This window comes from Cervus canadensis, chromosome 27 (genome assembly GCF_019320065.1).
Source record: "Cervus canadensis isolate Bull #8, Minnesota chromosome 27, ASM1932006v1, whole genome shotgun sequence".
Lineage (NCBI taxonomy): Eukaryota > Metazoa > Chordata > Mammalia > Artiodactyla > Cervidae > Cervus > Cervus canadensis.
The window spans coordinates 51,789,356-51,806,933 of record NC_057412.1 but is presented as its reverse complement, the minus strand read 5'-3'; the positions used below and the strand labels follow the sequence as shown (position 1 = coordinate 51,806,933).

Below are 17,578 nucleotides of genomic sequence, written 5' to 3'. Positions count from 1 at the left end.
CTCTGAGGTCTCCCTGGTGGCTCAGTAGTAAATAATCCACCTGCCAATGCCAGAGACACAGGTTTGAGCCTTGGGTCAGGAAGATCCCCTGAAGAAGGAAGTGCCAACCCACTCCAGTATTCTTACTTGGGAAATCCCATGGACAGAGGAGCCTGGCAGGCTGCAGACCATGGGGTCACAAAAGAGTCAGACATGACTTAGTGACTAAACAACACCACCATCAACCTACACTGTCGGCAGGAATGTAAATTTGTGCCACTTTGAAAAACAGTATGGAGGTTGCTCAAAAAAACTGAATATAGAGCTATCATATGATGCAGGAATTCTGCTCTTAGCTAGGTATGTGAAGAAAATAAAAACATGAATTTGAAAAGATCCATGTTCCCCCATATTCACAGTAGTATTATTTATAACAGCCAGGATGTGAAAGCAACCGAAATATCCATCAACAAATGAATGGATAAAGAAGATTTGAGATATATATATATACACACACACACACACACACATATATATATATATAGTATTACTAAATGAAAAAGAATGAAATTATGCTATTTGTGACAACATGGATGGACTTGGAGGGTATTATATTTAATGAAATTATAGGAAGACAGAGAAAGACAAGTACTGTAAGTTATTACTTTTATGTGGAATCTAAAAAATAAAACAAGTTAATATGACAAAACGGAAACAGATTTACAGAAATGGAAAACAAAGTAGTGGTTATCAGCAGGGAGAGGAAGGGAGCAGGACAAAATAGGGCACCCACTTCAGTATTCTCGCTTGGGGCTTAAGAGGTACAAGTCACCACGTGTGAAGGATATATTGTACAGCACAGGCAATAGAGTCAATACTTTGTAATAACTTTAAATGGAGTATAATCTATAATAATATTGGATCACTATCACACCTAAAACTAATAAAATATTGTAAATCAACTATGCTTCAGGATTTAAAATTGGGCAATGGATTTGAACAGATACTTCATAAAATATACAAATGGCCCATAAACATATGAAGAAGATGCTCAATATCATTAGTGCTCAGGGAAACACAAATTAAAATCATGATAAGGTATCCCTGTATACATACTACATTGGCTAAAAATACATAAGTTGAACACACAGTATTAGCAAGGATGTTAAGCAACTGAAATTCTCATACATGGCTAGTTAAATGGTAAATATTACAGCCTCATCTGAAAACAGTTTAGCAGTTTATTATAAATACACATTACTATATTACCCAGCAAATCTACTCATAGCTGCTTACCGAGAGAATTTAAAACCAACAAACACAGTCTCTTGTGTCTTCATAGAAGCTTATTCCTAAGAGTCAGTAGTCTAATTATTGTTAGCATCAGAATTTTATTACTGACCAAAACATTTGCTCCCCCCAAATAATGTTTTTAGAAATACTTATGTCTTTAGTTTAAAGGGTTAAATGATCTTTGATTCTTTGTTTTCTATTTTTTCAGAATCTATAAGAATAATGAAGTCTCATTAAATCATACAGCCTTTCAATACTTAGTATATGACAATAGTGTACAAATATTTACTAAATAGATACGTTTATTAGGTTTCCAGGCAATAAAATGAATCTGCATAATTTAAATATTATTAGCTTTAATGTTACATGTATATAAGAGAAAATCTCATTTCATTGAATCATGAATGCACAGAATGAAATAGTAAGTTGATATCCTCTTTTTTCCAGACATGTTTTATCCCCAAAAATTACTTGTATGAAGCTTTTGAAAAATTTTGTCCTCACATTGAATACAGAATGTGGCTAAAACTTGGACTTTCTATTACTGCCAAAAAAATCAGGGAACATTTATCTTATGAGGTAAGAGGTGCTTATGTGAAATTGTCCTTCTCTCTGAATGAAAATGAACTAAAGTATTGTTAGAAATTAACTATTTAGGAATTTATATTAATCTTTATAAACAATAGACTACAAAATTGTATTTTTCTTAGGATTGGAATTACAAGATGCAATTAAAACTCAGTAACATTTATGTAAAAGATATACCAAAGAACACCAAAACTGATATATATGATGAAACAGTAATTTATGTCATCCTCATCCATGGAGCTGTGGAAGATTGTCAGTTACGAAAAGCTTATAAGGCTCCTTTCTTAATTCCTATAACATGTCATCAGGTAAAGAAATACTGATTCATATCTTCAGGTCAATATTCCGTTTGTCCAACAATGAGTTAATAGTAGAAAGAGTGTCACTTTTCCACCTTCCCATTCTCTCCCATTCCCCTACCACTCCATGAAGGCATGCACAGCATACACACTCCAAGTTCATTGATTGCTTTAGCACTGGGTAGCCCAAACACCAAACTGTTCCTATTCACTATCAATGAATCAGGCCAAGTTATACATTTTGGCCACAGTTAGATTTTGGTGCAATTGTAAATAGCAAAAGAGGACCCATTCAGTTCATGTACATATTTCAGGACTACTCTCTCTGGATTATATCAACAGTACTGTAAAAAGGTTCTTTCAGTCCTAAGCTGAAGTTGAGTATTACTGGTTATTTCTTCAGCTACTTTGAAAGTGAGTGTAAAAATAAAGGACCTTCTCATATTAAGCTGTTGAGTTACGTGTGTGCTTAGTTGTTCAGTTGTGTCCAACTCTTTGCAACCCCGTGGATGTAGCCCACCAGGCTCCTCTGTCCATGGGATTCTCCAGGCAAGAATACTGGAGTGGGTAGCCATTCCCGTCTCCAGGACCTGGGTCTCCTGCATTGCAAGCAGTTTCTTTACTGTCTGAGCCTCCAGGGAAGCCCAATTACAATGAAAAGCTGTGCCGTGAGAAGAAAGAGAGAATGAAGGAATATCATAGTATATGTGTGTGTTTGTGTGTGTGTGTGTGTGTGTACCAGGGTAGAGTAAGAGAGGCACATGTCTGGGGGAATCAGAGGACACATAAAATACTTCTAAAGAAAGTAAATTGAAAGAGAGACCTAGAGTTAATTAAAGTAAGCATATTTTTAGGCAACTATGACAGAAACAGTGCTAGATGCTAAACTGATCAAAACAAATGAGTCTTGCAACTTGCCCTCAAGAGATCTCTCAACCAAGCAAAAAGGAATATATAAAAATAGATACATGAATGTTTACAGCTATGATAGAAGTGCTTAAAAGGTAAATATGAGACACAAGAAAAATATGTTGGAGGTAAGAGGAATCTTGAGCTGAGAAATGGTCATAAGAAAATTTTCCACGTGGATACCACTAATCTGATAGCCAGTGAGAGGAAGTGAAACACTATTTTTAACTATGGTACTCCCTACCGCTATTCCTGAATATGTAATAATAGAACTTAGTTAGGGATGCTGGGTTGGGAATTTAGATAACCAAGAAAGGAATTCTTTAGGCAGCCCAAACCTGCCCAACTCTGTCTACTGTCCTGGGCATAAGGCTCTCCTCACTGTGGGTTTGGATTGGAAGATGTCTTGAAATCCATTGACATTCAGACTTTCTTTCTGCCACATAGAAAAATACTCTGGGTGATATTTTAAAGGGTCATGGATGATTAAGTCTTCACTATTTTTCTCATTTGTAATAAAAATGGACAAAATAATTTAAAATCAGTGAGAGTATATAGAATATTGACTTTCACAAAACTAACATATCCAAGTATTTAGCTATATCTAATGTCTATTTGGGCTTCCCTGGTGGCTCAGATGGTAAAGAATCCACCTGCAATGCGGGACACCTGCGTTCAATCCCTGGGTTGGGAAGATCCGCTGAAGAAGGGAAAGGCTACCCACCTCCAGTATTCTGGCCTGGAGAATTCCATGGACTGTACAGTCCATGGGGTTGCAAGAGTCGGACAGAACTGAGCAACTTTCACTTCACTTCACTTCAATATCTATTTACAATGTCAATTTTCAGGCCCAGATATTTAGAGAGGGTCTGAGATAGTAGCTTACTAGAGAACATTTGTTAGGTTTTTACTTAGAAATTATCTTGTAATCTGTTGACTTTCAGATACAAGGCACTGAAGATTTCACAAAGGTAACAATTGTTCGAACTTCGATTTATTCGAAAAGATTCAGGTGGAAGACTAGAAAGTATATAGCGTCACATAAACCAGCTGATCCAACAACATCAGGTATGTAAGTTAGAATTCTTTGAATAATTGGGAACTTATTTTTCTTTTATGAAATAGTCCTATAGTATTTGGAAACTTGCATGCACTCTGCCTAAAGTATTGAGGAATCCTTTTAACTGCCATATTTGATATCCAATATGTGAATTATGACTGAGAATATCTAAGTTATAGTTAGAAATTATTCTATATTTAATCTATAAAATAAATACATAATTATAATAGGTATCATATATTATAAATGTTATAAATATATAAAAATAATATGAAGAAAAGATTGATGAGGAAATTTCTAGTTCTTTCCAAAAGTTAAAATATTTTATATAGCAGTAATAATGAAAATGTTGTTGTGTTGTCTGAATAACAGAGATATAAATCATAGAACTGAATAAATAACCTTGCTGCTGCTGCTAAGTCACTTCAGTCATGTCCGACTCTGTGTGACCCCATCCCTGGGATTCTCCAGGCAAATAAATAACCTTATTATAAGCCTATTCTCCATACAAATTTTGCATGAATGAAACTGAATCATAATATATATGATTATTTAATAACTGCTATAAGCTATTAATTAAAATTTGGAAAATAAATTTGAGATAGTTTTAAAAATTGAGTTATATTTGAATTATGGAATCAGTCATTTCAGTTCAGTTCAATTGCTCAGTCGTGTCTGACTCTTTGCGACCCCATGAATCGCAGCACGCCAGGCCTCCCTGTCCGTCACCAACTCCCAGAGTTTCCTCAAACTCTTGTCCATTGAGTCGGTGATGCCATCCAGCCATCTCATCCTCTGTCGTCCCCTTCTCCTCCTGCCCCCAATCCCTCCCAGCATCAGGGTCTTTTCCAATGAGTCAACTCTTCGCATGTGGTGGCCAAAGTAGTGGAGTTTCAGCTTCAGCATCAGTCCTTCCAATGAACACCCAGGACTGATCTCCTTTAGGATGGACTGGTTGGAATAAATATTCTTTAGTATTTTTCATTTCTCTGAAGGAGACATTGTTCTAAATTTAAGAATACAGAAATTAATTCTAAAATTCTGTGTTGATAAAAATATTACCAATCAAGAGATTAACAAAGGACAGTTCATGGAAGAAAAGTTTTATTGAAAACAAAATATAGACAAAGTTCAACACTACTAATATTTAAAGAAACAGAAATTAAATATTAGCCTATTTCATTCATGAGATTTTTAAAGAATTATAATGACTAAAGCTCAAAAAATGTAGTGAGTGGAAGAGAGGTTTAAGAGAATGTATGTATGTATACTTAAGCCTGATTCATGTTGAATGCAGAAACCAACAGAACATTGTAAAACAATTATCCTCCAATTAAAAATAAATTCAAAAATTTCTTTAAATGTAGTTTTTCTGATATACATTCTTATCTTGACACAGTACAAATTGATCAAATAAGTTTATCACAAGATTCCAAAAGCCCTAAAAGCATTTATATCCCTTGCTTAAATAATGTAATTTCTAAATATGTCAATTATATCTCAAAAAAATTAATTAATAATATAATTTCTAGACATTTATTGTAAATAAATAAAGCAAAAAAGTAATTAAGATAATTAAGCATTATTTATAAGAATAAAAATTAGAAGTTATCAAAATGTCAGTACAATAGTAAAGATTAATAAAACTAAAGCTGGTTCTCTGAGAAGATAAACAAAATTGACAAACCATTAGCCAGACTCATCAAGAAAAAAAGAGAGAAGAGTCAAATCAGCAAAGTTAGAAATGAAAAAGGAGAGGTACAACAGACAATGCAGAAATACAAAGGATTATAAGAGACTATTATGAACAACTATATGGCAATAAAATGGATAATCTGGAAGAAATGAACAGATTCTTAGAAAAGTTTGATTTTCCAAGACTGAACCAGGAAGAAATAGAAATTATGAACAACCCAATTACAAGCACTGAAATTGAAGCTGTGATCAAAAATCTCCCAAAAGACAAAAGCCCAGGACCAGATGGCTTCACAGGAGAATTCTATCAAACATTTAGAGAAGAGCTTAATGCCTATCCTGAAACTCTTTCAAAAAATTGCAGAGGAAGGAACACTTCCAAACTCATTCTACAAGGCCACCATCACCCTGATACCAAAATCAGACAAAGACAAAAAAAGAAAACTATAGGCTGATATCACTGATGAATATAGATGCAAAAATCCTCAACAAAATTTTAGCAAACAGAATTCAGCAACACATGAAAAAGCTCATACACCATGATCAAGTTGGATTTATTCCAGGGATGCAAGGATTCTTCAATATAAGCAAATCAATCAATGTGATACACCATATTAACAAATTGAAAGATAAAAACCATATAAAAATCTCAATACATGCAGAAAAAGCCTTTGACAAAATTCAGCATCCATTTATGATTAAAACTCCAAAAAATGGGCACAGAAGGAACCTACCTCAACACAGTAAAGGCCATAAATGATACGCCTATGGCAAACATTATTCTCAATGCTCAAAAATTGAAAGCATTCCCCTAAGATTGGGAACAAGACAAGGGTGTCCACTTTCACCACTATTATTCAACATAGTTCTGGAAGTCCTAGCTACAGCAATCAGAGAAGAAAAAGAAATAAAAGGAATCCAGATCAGAAAAGAAGTAAAGTTCTCACTGTTTGCAGATGACATGACATAAAAAACCCTGAAGATAGTATCAGAAAATTACTAGAGCTAATCAGTGAATTTAGTAAAGTTGTAGGATACAAAATCAATACACAGAAATCACTTGCATTTCTATATACTAACAATGAAAAATCAGAAAGAGCAATTAAGGAATCAACCCCATTTACCATTGCAATGAAAAGAATTAAATACCTAAGAATACACTCACCTAAGGAAACAAAAGAACTGTACACAGAAAATTATAAGACACTAATGAAAGAAATCAAAGATGACATAAACAAATGGAGAGATATTCCATGTTCCTGGGTAGGAAGAATCAATATTGTGAAAATTACTATACTACCAAATGCTATCTACAGATTCAATGTGATCCCTCTCAAATTACCAACAATATTTTTTATAGAACTAGAATAAAAATTTCACAATTCATATGGAAACATAAAAGACCCTGAATAGCCAAAACAGTCTTGAGAAAGAAGAATGGAGCAGGAGGAATCAACCTTCCTGACTTCAGATTATACTACAAAGCTACAGTCATCAAGACAGTATGGTACTGGCACAAAAACAGAAATATAGACCAATGGAACAAGATAGAAAGCTCAGAAATAAACCCATGCACCTATGGGTACCTTATTTTTGACAAAGGAGGCAAGAATATACAATGGGGCAAAGACAGCCTCTTCAATAAATGGTGCTGGGAAAACTGGACAGCTACATGTGAAAGAATGAAATTAGAACACTTCCTAACAACATACATAAAGATAAACTCAAAATGGATTAAAGACCTAAATGTAAGACCAGAAACTATAAAACTCTTAGAAGAAAACATAGGCAGAACACTCAATGACATAAATCAAAGCAAGATCCTCTATGACCCACCTCCTAGAGTAATGGAAATAAAAACAAAAGTAAACAAGTAGGACCTGATGAAATGTAAAAGCTTTTGCACAGCAAAGAAAACTATAAGCAAGGTGATAAGACAACCCTCAGAATGGGAGAAAATAATAGCAAATGAAACAACTGACAAAGGATTAATTCCCAAAATATCCAAGCAGCTCATACAACTCAATACCAGGAAAACAAACAACCCAATCAAAAAGTGGGAAAAAGACCTAAACAGACATTTCTCTGAAGACATAGAGATGGCTAACAAACAAACACATGAAAAGATGCTCAACATTGCTCATTATCAGAGAAATGCAAATCAAAACTACAATGAGGTATCATCTAGCACCAGTCAGAATGGCCTTCATCAAAAAGTCTATAAACAATAAATGCTGGAGAGAGTGTGGAGAAAAGGGGATGCTCTTACACTGTTGGTGGGAATATAAATTGATACAGCCACTATGGAAGATGGTATGGAAGACAGTAAGGAAGAGATTCCTTAAAAAACTAGGTATGGAGATTCCTTAAAAAACTAGGAATAAAACCACCATATGACCCAGCAATCCCACTCCTAGGCATATATTCTGAGGAAATCACAATTGAAAAATACCCATGTATCCCATTGTTCATTGCAGCACTATTTGCAATAGCTAAAACATGAAAGCAACCTAGATGTCCATCGACAGATGAATGGATAAAGAAGTTGTGGTACATATACACAATGAAATATTACTCAGCCATAAAAAGGAACACATTTGAATCAGTTTTAATGAGATGGATGAACCTAGAACTTATTATACAGAGTGAAGTAAGTCAGAAAGAGAAAGATAAATATCATATTCTAATGCATATATATGGAATCTAGAAAAATGGTACTGAAGAAATTTATTTACAGGGCAGCAATGGAGAAACAGACATAGAGAATAGATTTATGGACATGGGGAGAGAGGAGGAGAGGGTGAGATATATGGAAAGAGTAACATGGAAACTTACATTACCACATGTAAAATAGATAGCCAATGGGAATTTGCTGTATGGCTAAGGAAACTCAAACAGGGGTTCTGTATCAACCTAGAGGGGTGGGATTGGGAGGGAGATGGGAGGGAGGTTCGGAAGGGAGGGGTATATGTATACCTATGGCTGATTCATGTTGAGGTTTGGCAGAAAACAAAATTCTGTAAAGCAATTATCCTTCAATAAAAAAATAAATTAATTTTAAAAAGAAAAAAATAAGGTAATTAAGCATTATTTATAAGAATAGAAGTCAGAAGTTATCAAAATGTCTAATGATAAATGAATGGTTAATTAAATTAACACATTAGCCAACACAATTGAATGCTTAATAAGCATTAAACAATTAATTTCCCAGGTAGTACCTTGGAAAAGACCAATGATACATATCAAGAAAAAGTAGCACTGATACAACATTGTCTTGCTAATTTTAAACAAATTTTGTCTTTATTATATTACAATTATAAACCTTAGAATCCAGATGAACACAACACTGCCATTCCGTGGGTCCCCACTGATCTTCACATTTAGCAGAAACAGGACATAGTATGGGAAACCTCACCATCTGCTCATTCGTCAGCCATCTTCCCGCCCCACAATCTAAAACATGGCCACACCAAACGGCTAACGGTTCACATAATATGAGAGACCTCGTGGTCTCTCATTCCTGAACCTTTGCACATTTCTTCTCTTCCTTCTGCCTAGAACCCTCTAAAAGTGCTTGTCCCCACATCTCCCCGTTCTGTGGAGTTAACTTCTTATTCCTTAAATCTCAGCATCACTGATATATCCCAACTTCACAGAACTGTACTTTCCATGTGCTCCCATAGGCCATTATGCACACAGTCCTACTTTCCCATCATGTATTTTTTTGTTTGTATGTTTGCTGATCCGTCTTCTCCAAGAGAGCACAGATCACCACTCATTTGCTTTCTTATGCATCCCCATTACTTACAATGGACCTGGCATGCTCAGCACATATTAATATAAAAGTGCTTTGGGGATGGCGGGACAGTAAATGATTTTGTCTCTGTACTTTCCAAACTTTCTGCACATTTGTTACACAATCTGTATAATAAAAGACTTTTAATCTCTTTTTTTAAAGTGACCCCATTTCCTACCAACTGAAATTGCCACCAATTTCAGATCACGGTGACTTGAACTTGGTTGAATTGGATAGTTGGACTAGTTAACATGGCTGTTTGTTTCAGTGTTTGAATTAATGCAGTCTTTTCTGAAGGAGCTGAATCCAGAACATGTGAATATCCCCTTCCAGAAGACACACATACTCAATTTGAAGCAGGTGAAAGTGGAACACATGAAAATCTCTCTCAAGAAGAGACATGCACTCAGGTAAACTGAGAAACAGAATGAAAATACAGTCAGTTCTCCATACCCTAGAACACAGAACATGTGGCTCCTGGGCCCTGACTGAACTATGTCATTCTATATAAGGGACTTGAGCATCCCTTGATTTTGGTATTTGTGGGAAGATGGAGTGCTGTCCTGGAACCAGACCCCTGAAAATATCTAGAGACAACTGGACCTCACTAGATCTCCATCAACCTACCTGGACCTCACTAGATCTCCATCAACCTACCTGTAGATTGGATTTTATGGAGTTCTAAGCAAAGTACAGAATTTATTTTTATTTCTAGTCTTTTCCGAGCTGGTAGTATTGTCCCAGGAGATGCTAATTATAATACCCAGAATATGAGAAATATCTGCTACAAATGAATACATCAGAAAATTGTATATTTGATTGTCAAAGATGTTTTACATTGATTCAGCCCACTTACTCTATTAGCATAAGGCATCAAACTCAAAACACATTCTCCTTCTCCCCTGAAACTTGCCTCATGAGTATATGTTGAATGAAAGGTTATCATAGGTTCCATGAGGGTCATTGAAGGTGTTTTTCTCATGTTCGTCTTTAACTCAAATGTGTCCAAGTTCTCAGGTCTTGAGGAGCCCAACCCTCTTCTTTAATACACAAGTTCTCATTCTACATAAAGGCAGGAAGTTCAGTTCATCCTTGAGTTTCAGAGTCTTCCTGCGGGAGCTTTTCCTCAAACCCTCCCTAGTTGTTGCTCGTTGCCTCAAACTGCTGACCCAATAGCATAGGGGTTGAGAGCATGGGGTGTAGCATGAAAGTCTCTGGTTTGCTTCCTGATTCCATCACAATTAGCCATGTGACCTTGAACAAATTTCTCAACCCGCCTTAGCATCATTTTCCCTGTCTATAAAGCAGATAAAATAATAAGTCACTTACCTATGGTGCTGCTATGGAGATTAAAGAAACAGGAAGTACACTACATAGTATTTGACACCATTTCTTAACATTTTAAACTGCTTCTCCAAATGTCTTTTGCACTTTCCATATTAACTTTCTTTAAAAAAAAAACAAAAACACATGAATATAGTCACTTCCTCTAATTCTCCCAAACATAGTTTCTGCTGAAGACTAGGAAATAACAAAGGGAAATTACAGTTAATAAATAAACAACAACAACAACAACAACAACAAAAAACGATGAGGAAGACACTTAAGATAAAATATAAGATGGCTCCTTCCAGCTTACAGATTAAGCCATCTTTCTCCTTAGACTTGGTAGGCTGCCAAGCTTGTAGGATTTATCTTAATAGCGTATTTGGGGGAATGAAGGGAGAAGCCAGGAAAGCTAACGCTCTCCCAGTACATAATGCCCCAAATTGCTGCTTTTACTTAATTAAAAAGAAAATGATTTGCATGAGAGTTGTTAACATAGAGCAAGTAGTTTGAAAGTGAGAGCCCGTTAAATGGTAGAAACATCAGCTAGTTAGATATACAGAGAAGATCAGCAAATTCTGTTATTTAATACATGTTGTTCTCCCTGATGTTAAATCTTGGCTATGTTTCTGAGCCAACTCCCTTCCCTCTCCCCTCAAACCTTTCCCTGATTACCACCAGCCCAGAACTGTGGCTTTACGTTTACATCATTAGAAAGCCTGCCACAACATCAAGTGGCTCCTTACAGAGCATTTTGGTCCCCACACAGTGCTGCCTCTGCCAGGAGTCCCAGCTGTAGGTCCCCTGATCTACAGACAAGATTCGACACCAACTCTGTTTTTTAAATCTTATTAACAGTCTCAGACTTTAACTCCTATCTCCATTTTTAGAATCAAGAGCCTACAAAATCAACTGCTAAGATCATGATGGATAAGAGCATCTATGAGAATGCCTCGAATAAGCCTGAATGGAAGTCTGGTAAGCTGGTTCAGTTTCCCCAACATCAGTGGGAGCATACTTGTTCCTGGAGATGTAGAAGGAAGCCAGTTTATTTGCCTTTGTGTGAAAATACGCTTATACCACCTTCTATTAGCCAGAAGATTCTTCTACTGGCACTAATTCTAAATTCTAATTTGGAAAATTAATTTTAAAATGAGATTGCTTTATCTGAATTTCTGAAACTATAGTTTCATGGTTCCCTCTCTATATTCTGCCATTTAATGTCACATGCAACACTAGTTGCTCCCAGTTTGGTAGGTTGTTTTACAAGTAGCCAAGTAATGTGGAAGATATAAGCAGACAATAAGCTATGACTTCATGTTCAAAAATTTATGTTCTAGTTAAGGAGACAAAACTTACCACACAGAAGGCAATTAAATGACAATCCAAGAAACACGGTGGACATTGTCAACTGCAGTTAAATGAATTCAAAAGAAACAGGTAGCTACTGAGCATAGCAAAGTCTTTGCAGAGAAAAGAAGCTGATGCTTAGAACAGAAGACAGAAGAGACCAAGACTTTTAGGAAACAATGAATAGACCAACCTAGCTGTTGGCAGTACAAAATGTCGTGTCTCTAGGGAAATATTTGTGTTTATAAGTGCTTTATATGACCTTCAGATAAATTTTTTATCTCCATTTCCAAAACATTAACTGTTGAATACCACTTCCTATGACAAAGATCATATTTTAAAATAGATTTAAAGGCTAACAATACACCATGTAAAAGGTGTTTGAAAGAATTATTTGCAACACAATGAATATCTTTACCTGGGGAAAATGTGTACAAAATGATGAGGAAAACACTATGATACCAACAAGCAAACTTATGAACAGCCAATTCAGGGAAAAAAACAATACCCAAAATGTGGAGAAAATAAAAAAAGGAAAACTAAACAACAAAGTATTAACATTTTTTAAAGAACTATTTTTATTCAATGGTAGAATTATTTCCTTTGAAATAAATGAAAATAGAATGATACTTGTTTTCTCATATTTAGCTGGTAGATAAGCAATTTGTCAACAAAAGTCATAAAAATGCTCACACAGTTTGCCTCAGTGATTTCTCTTCTGAAAATCAATCCAAAGAAAGTAATACAAGGTATACAAGTAGACAAATGTGCAAAATGTCTAATACACTACTATTTCTAGTGACAAAAATATTTAAATAGCCAAAATGTTCAACAATGAAAAAATGTATAATTTCACTACAGAACATCCGTAATACAAGGAGTGTCGTACTACTATGGTTGAGTAGTCCAACATAAAATGTAAAAGCTGAATTCAAAACTGTACATATAAAATGTTTAGTGTAAACAAGGCCAGAAAAGATAAATACAAATGATGTAATTAAGAAAAGGGAGAGTAGGGATGGTCTTATTTAACCTCTCTTATTTTATGTCGTTTTATTATGACTCTACAGTGGAAGTGAGAAATAGATTTAAGGGACTAGATCTGATAGAGAGAGTGCCTGATGAACTATGGACAGAGGTTCGTGACATTGTACAGGAGACAGGGATCAAGACCATCCCCAAGAAAAAGAAATGCAAAAAAGCAAAATGGCTGTCTGAGGAGGCCTTACAAATAGCTGTGAAAAGAAGGGAAGCAAAAAGCAAAGGAGAAAAGGAAAGAGATACCCATTTGAATGCAGAGGTCCAAAGAATAACAAGGAGAGATAAGAAAGCCTTCCTCAGCGATCAATGCAAAGAAATAGAGGAAAACAATAGAATGGGAAAAACTAGAGATCTCTTCAAGAAAATTAGAGATACCAAGGGAACATTTCTTGCAAAAATGGGCTCAATAAAGGACAGAAATAGTAGGGACCTAACAGAAGCAGAAGATATTAAGAAGAGGTAGCAAGAATACACAGAAGAACTGTACAAAAAAGATCTTCACGACCCAGATAATCACGATGGTGTGATCACTCTCCTAGAGCCAGACATCCTGGAATGTGAAGTCAAGTGGGCCTTAGGAAGCATCGCTACAAACAAAGCCAGTGAAGGTGATGGAATTCCAGTTGAGCTATTTCAAATCCTGAAAGATGATGCTGTGAAAGTGCTGAACTCAATATGCCAGCAAATTTGGAAAACTCAGCAGTGGCCACAGGACTGGAAAAGGTCAGTTTTCATTCCAATCCCAAAGAAAGGCAATGCCAAAGAATGCTCAAACTACCACACAATTGCACTCATCTCACACGCTAGTAAAGTAATGCTTAAAATTCTCCAAGCCAGGCTTCAGCAATATGTGAACCATGAACTTCCAGATGTTCAAACTGGTTTTAGAAAAGGCAGAGGAACCAGAGATCAAATTGGCAACATCTGCTGGATCATTGAAAAAGCAAGAGAGTTCCATAAAAACATCTATTTCTGCTTTAATGACTATGCCAAAGCCTTTGACTGTGTGGATCACAATAAACAGTGGAAAATTCTGAAAGAGATGGGCATACCAGACCACCTGACCTGCCTCTTGAGAAACTTGTATGCAGGTCAGGAAGCAACAGTTAGAACTGGACATGGAACAACAGACTGGTTCCAAGTAGGAAAAGGAGTACATCAAGGCTGTATATTGTCACCCTGCTTATTTATCTTATATGCAGAGTACATCATGAGAAATGCTGGGCTGGAGGAAACGCAGGCTGGAATCAAGATTGCCGGGACAAATATTAATAACCTCAGATATGCAGATGGCACCACCCTTATGGAAGAAAGTGAAGAATTAAAGAGCCTCTTGATGAAAGTGAAAAAGGAGAGTGAAAAAGTTTGCTTAAAGCTCAACATTCAGAAAACTAAGATCATGGCATCTGGTCCCATCACTCCATGGCAAATAGATGGGGAGACAGTGGAAACAGTGGCTGACTTTAATTTTCTGGGCTCCAAAATCCCTGCAGATGGTGACTGCAGCCATGAAATTAAAAGACGCTTACTCCTTGGAAGGAAAGTTATGACCAACCTACATAGCATAAAAAAGCAGAGACATTACTTTGCCAACAAAGGTCCATCTAGTCAAGGCTATGGTTTTTCCAGTGGTCATGTATGGATGTGAGAATTGGACTATAAAGAAAGCTGAGCACTGAAGAATTGATGCTTTTGAACTGTGGTGTTGGAGAAGACTCTTGAGAGGCCCTTGGACTGCAAGGAGATCCAACCAGTCCATCCTGAAGGAGATCAGTCCTGGGTGTTCGTTGGAAGGACTGATGTTGAAGCTGAAACTCCAGTACTTTGGCCACCTGATGTGAAGAGCTGACTCATTGGAAAAGATCCTGATGCTGGGAAAAATTGGGGGCAGGAGGAGAAGGGGACGACAGAGTATGAGATGGTTCGATGACATCACCGACTCGATTAACATGGGTTTGGGTGGACTCTGGGAGTTGGTGATGGACAGGGAGGCCTGGTGTGCTGTGGTTCATGGGCTCATGAACTGAACTGAACTGATTACTCATAATGAAAAATATGATTGTAGAATTATTAAGAATTATTCAAATATAAATTACTTGAAAGCTGTCTGCTGTCGTTTGCACCGCACGTCACACTCAGAAGCCCACGGTGTTAGGGAATGTGAACGTGTTAGTGCTTAATGTGTCACGCCCTTTGCAGCTGCAGCCCGCCAGGCCCCTCTGTCCACGGGATTCTCCAGGCAGGAATACTGCAGTAGGTTGCCGTCCCCTTCAGCTGGGGGATCTTCCCAACCCAAGGATCGAACCCTGGTCTCCTGCATTGCAGGCAGATTCTTAACCATCTGAGCCATCAGATGGTAATAGCCAGAGCCAAAACTCAGTGAGTGATAATGACTCCAGTCAGTTATTCCCACAATGGTAAACCCTCCTCCTGATAGTCCGTAAACTACCGCACCCAGTTCAACAGACCCCAGGGGTTTCTTGGATTCACACTCCCAGTTTAAATCATGCTACCACCCCTTATGATGACAAGTGATTCACATTCACTTGCTCAGCTTCCTTCCTTGGTGTCATTAACAATGACCTGATATTTCTGGTGGGAATAAAACTGACCCTCCTGGACATCCTATTCTGGGTTGTGGGTCAATGTTGAAAGATTCCAGAGTTCTTTTGCCTTTGTTTGCTTTCTTTCATTTCCATTTCTTTTAGAAATGATTGACAAGGCTGTTTAGAAGACTGTCACATGTCCTGGCCCTGCTGCCATGAGATGCCTCCTGTTTCTGAAGCACGCTTCCCTCCCTCAAGAGGGAGCAAGTTTGAGTTGAATCCTATGTGGATATTCTTGGTGCCACACTGAAAGAAGTTTGGACTTTGCAACTGTTTCATTCAAAATATATATATATATATTTTTTTGCAAAATTTCCTGGATTTAAAATATCTAAAACATCCCAGAATATCTTAGAGTAAGTTTTAGGTTTAGAACCAGAAAATAAGCTTATGCTACCTGGATAGTTTGTATATTACTCTTAGAAAAAAATGGTTTGATTCACTTGATGAAAATTAAATGCTATTAAAAAGTATTTTAAATGTTGCTCTTGAACCAAGTGTTGATTTTTGTTATTCACTCAGTGAAGTGTCATTGCATTTCACTCATCCTGGAAGCCCTCAATGATTTAAAATAGCTAATAGAAAGGCTTTAATCCTTTCTAAAGGATTTAACCATAAAAAGACTTAACCATGTAACTCAGCCTTAAATAAAACTTTTGGTGTCCATTTTGTTCATGATTATATTTACAATAGGCAGTACATGATTTTTTAAAATAATCTTAACAGTGAAGAGATATTGCATTGCTTCTGTATGCTGTTAAATAACAAATGCTGTACAGTTATAAACTTATGTAATCTTCACAGTAATCATATAAGGTAGGTACTATTATTTCCAATTTACAAATAAGTAAAGAGTGAATTGAGTGCTTTGTGGAAAACCTCATAGCTGGTAAGAGGCAGAGCAGAAATTTGAAAACAAGTCTGTGATTAGTGATTGTACCGTATACACCTCCAGTATGGTAGGTCCTAAATAAGTACCTGAAGAATTAATAAAAATTTAAATATATATCTTCGGGATCATGCCTCCACCTAGGGGTTGGGAAATGTTATTCCAAACTCAGTTCTTGCTACAACTGGTGGTAGGCACATTTTTCAAAGAAGCCAAGTGTAGAGATTCCATTCATAAAATGTGCTTGTGGAGGAGATAGTTTGGTTTGTTGCTGTTGGGAAAGTCAAATCAAACTGCTCTTAGACTTCTCCGGTGGTCCGGTGATTAGGAATCTACCTGCCAATGCAGAGCACGCGGGTTCAGATCCTGGTCTGGGGGACTCCTCATGCCACCCAGCGCAGTCAGGCCCATGCCCCCAAGTGCTGAAGCCTGTGAGCCCAGAGCCTGTGTTCCAAGGCAAGAGAGGCCCCCACAAGGAAAGCCTGCACACCGCACCTAGGGGACACCCACGTGCAGAACGAAGACCTAGGACAACCAAGAATCAAAGAAAGGAAAAGAAAAACCGCTATCACTTCTCTCCAAAACTAACCTCAACAAGTTTTTTTCCAGTGATAGTTACATGACAGGTGTTTTAATATCTGAAGGACATTTTTATTATTGACATGTAGTTGATGTACGATATTGTATGTTACAGGTGTACATCATAGTAATTCACAACTTTTAAGGTTATATTGCATCTTTAGTTAA

The 17,578-nt window shown here is 36.7% G+C and overlaps 1 protein-coding gene across 1 annotated transcript in view; it reads left to right on the top strand.

Annotated features, from left to right (window-relative positions):
- Positions 1-17,578, top strand: part of SLC9C1 (solute carrier family 9 member C1) — a 107,707-nt gene that overhangs the window by 86,632 nt on the left and 3,497 nt on the right. The window contains exons 25-29 of the mRNA XM_043448877.1: positions 1,720-1,851; positions 1,983-2,168; positions 4,013-4,136; positions 9,905-10,029; positions 11,836-11,923. Coding sequence (XP_043304812.1) covers positions 1,720-1,851; positions 1,983-2,168; positions 4,013-4,136; positions 9,905-10,029; positions 11,836-11,923 — 655 coding nt within the window. The remainder of the gene's footprint in view (positions 1-1,719; positions 1,852-1,982; positions 2,169-4,012; positions 4,137-9,904; positions 10,030-11,835; positions 11,924-17,578) is intronic.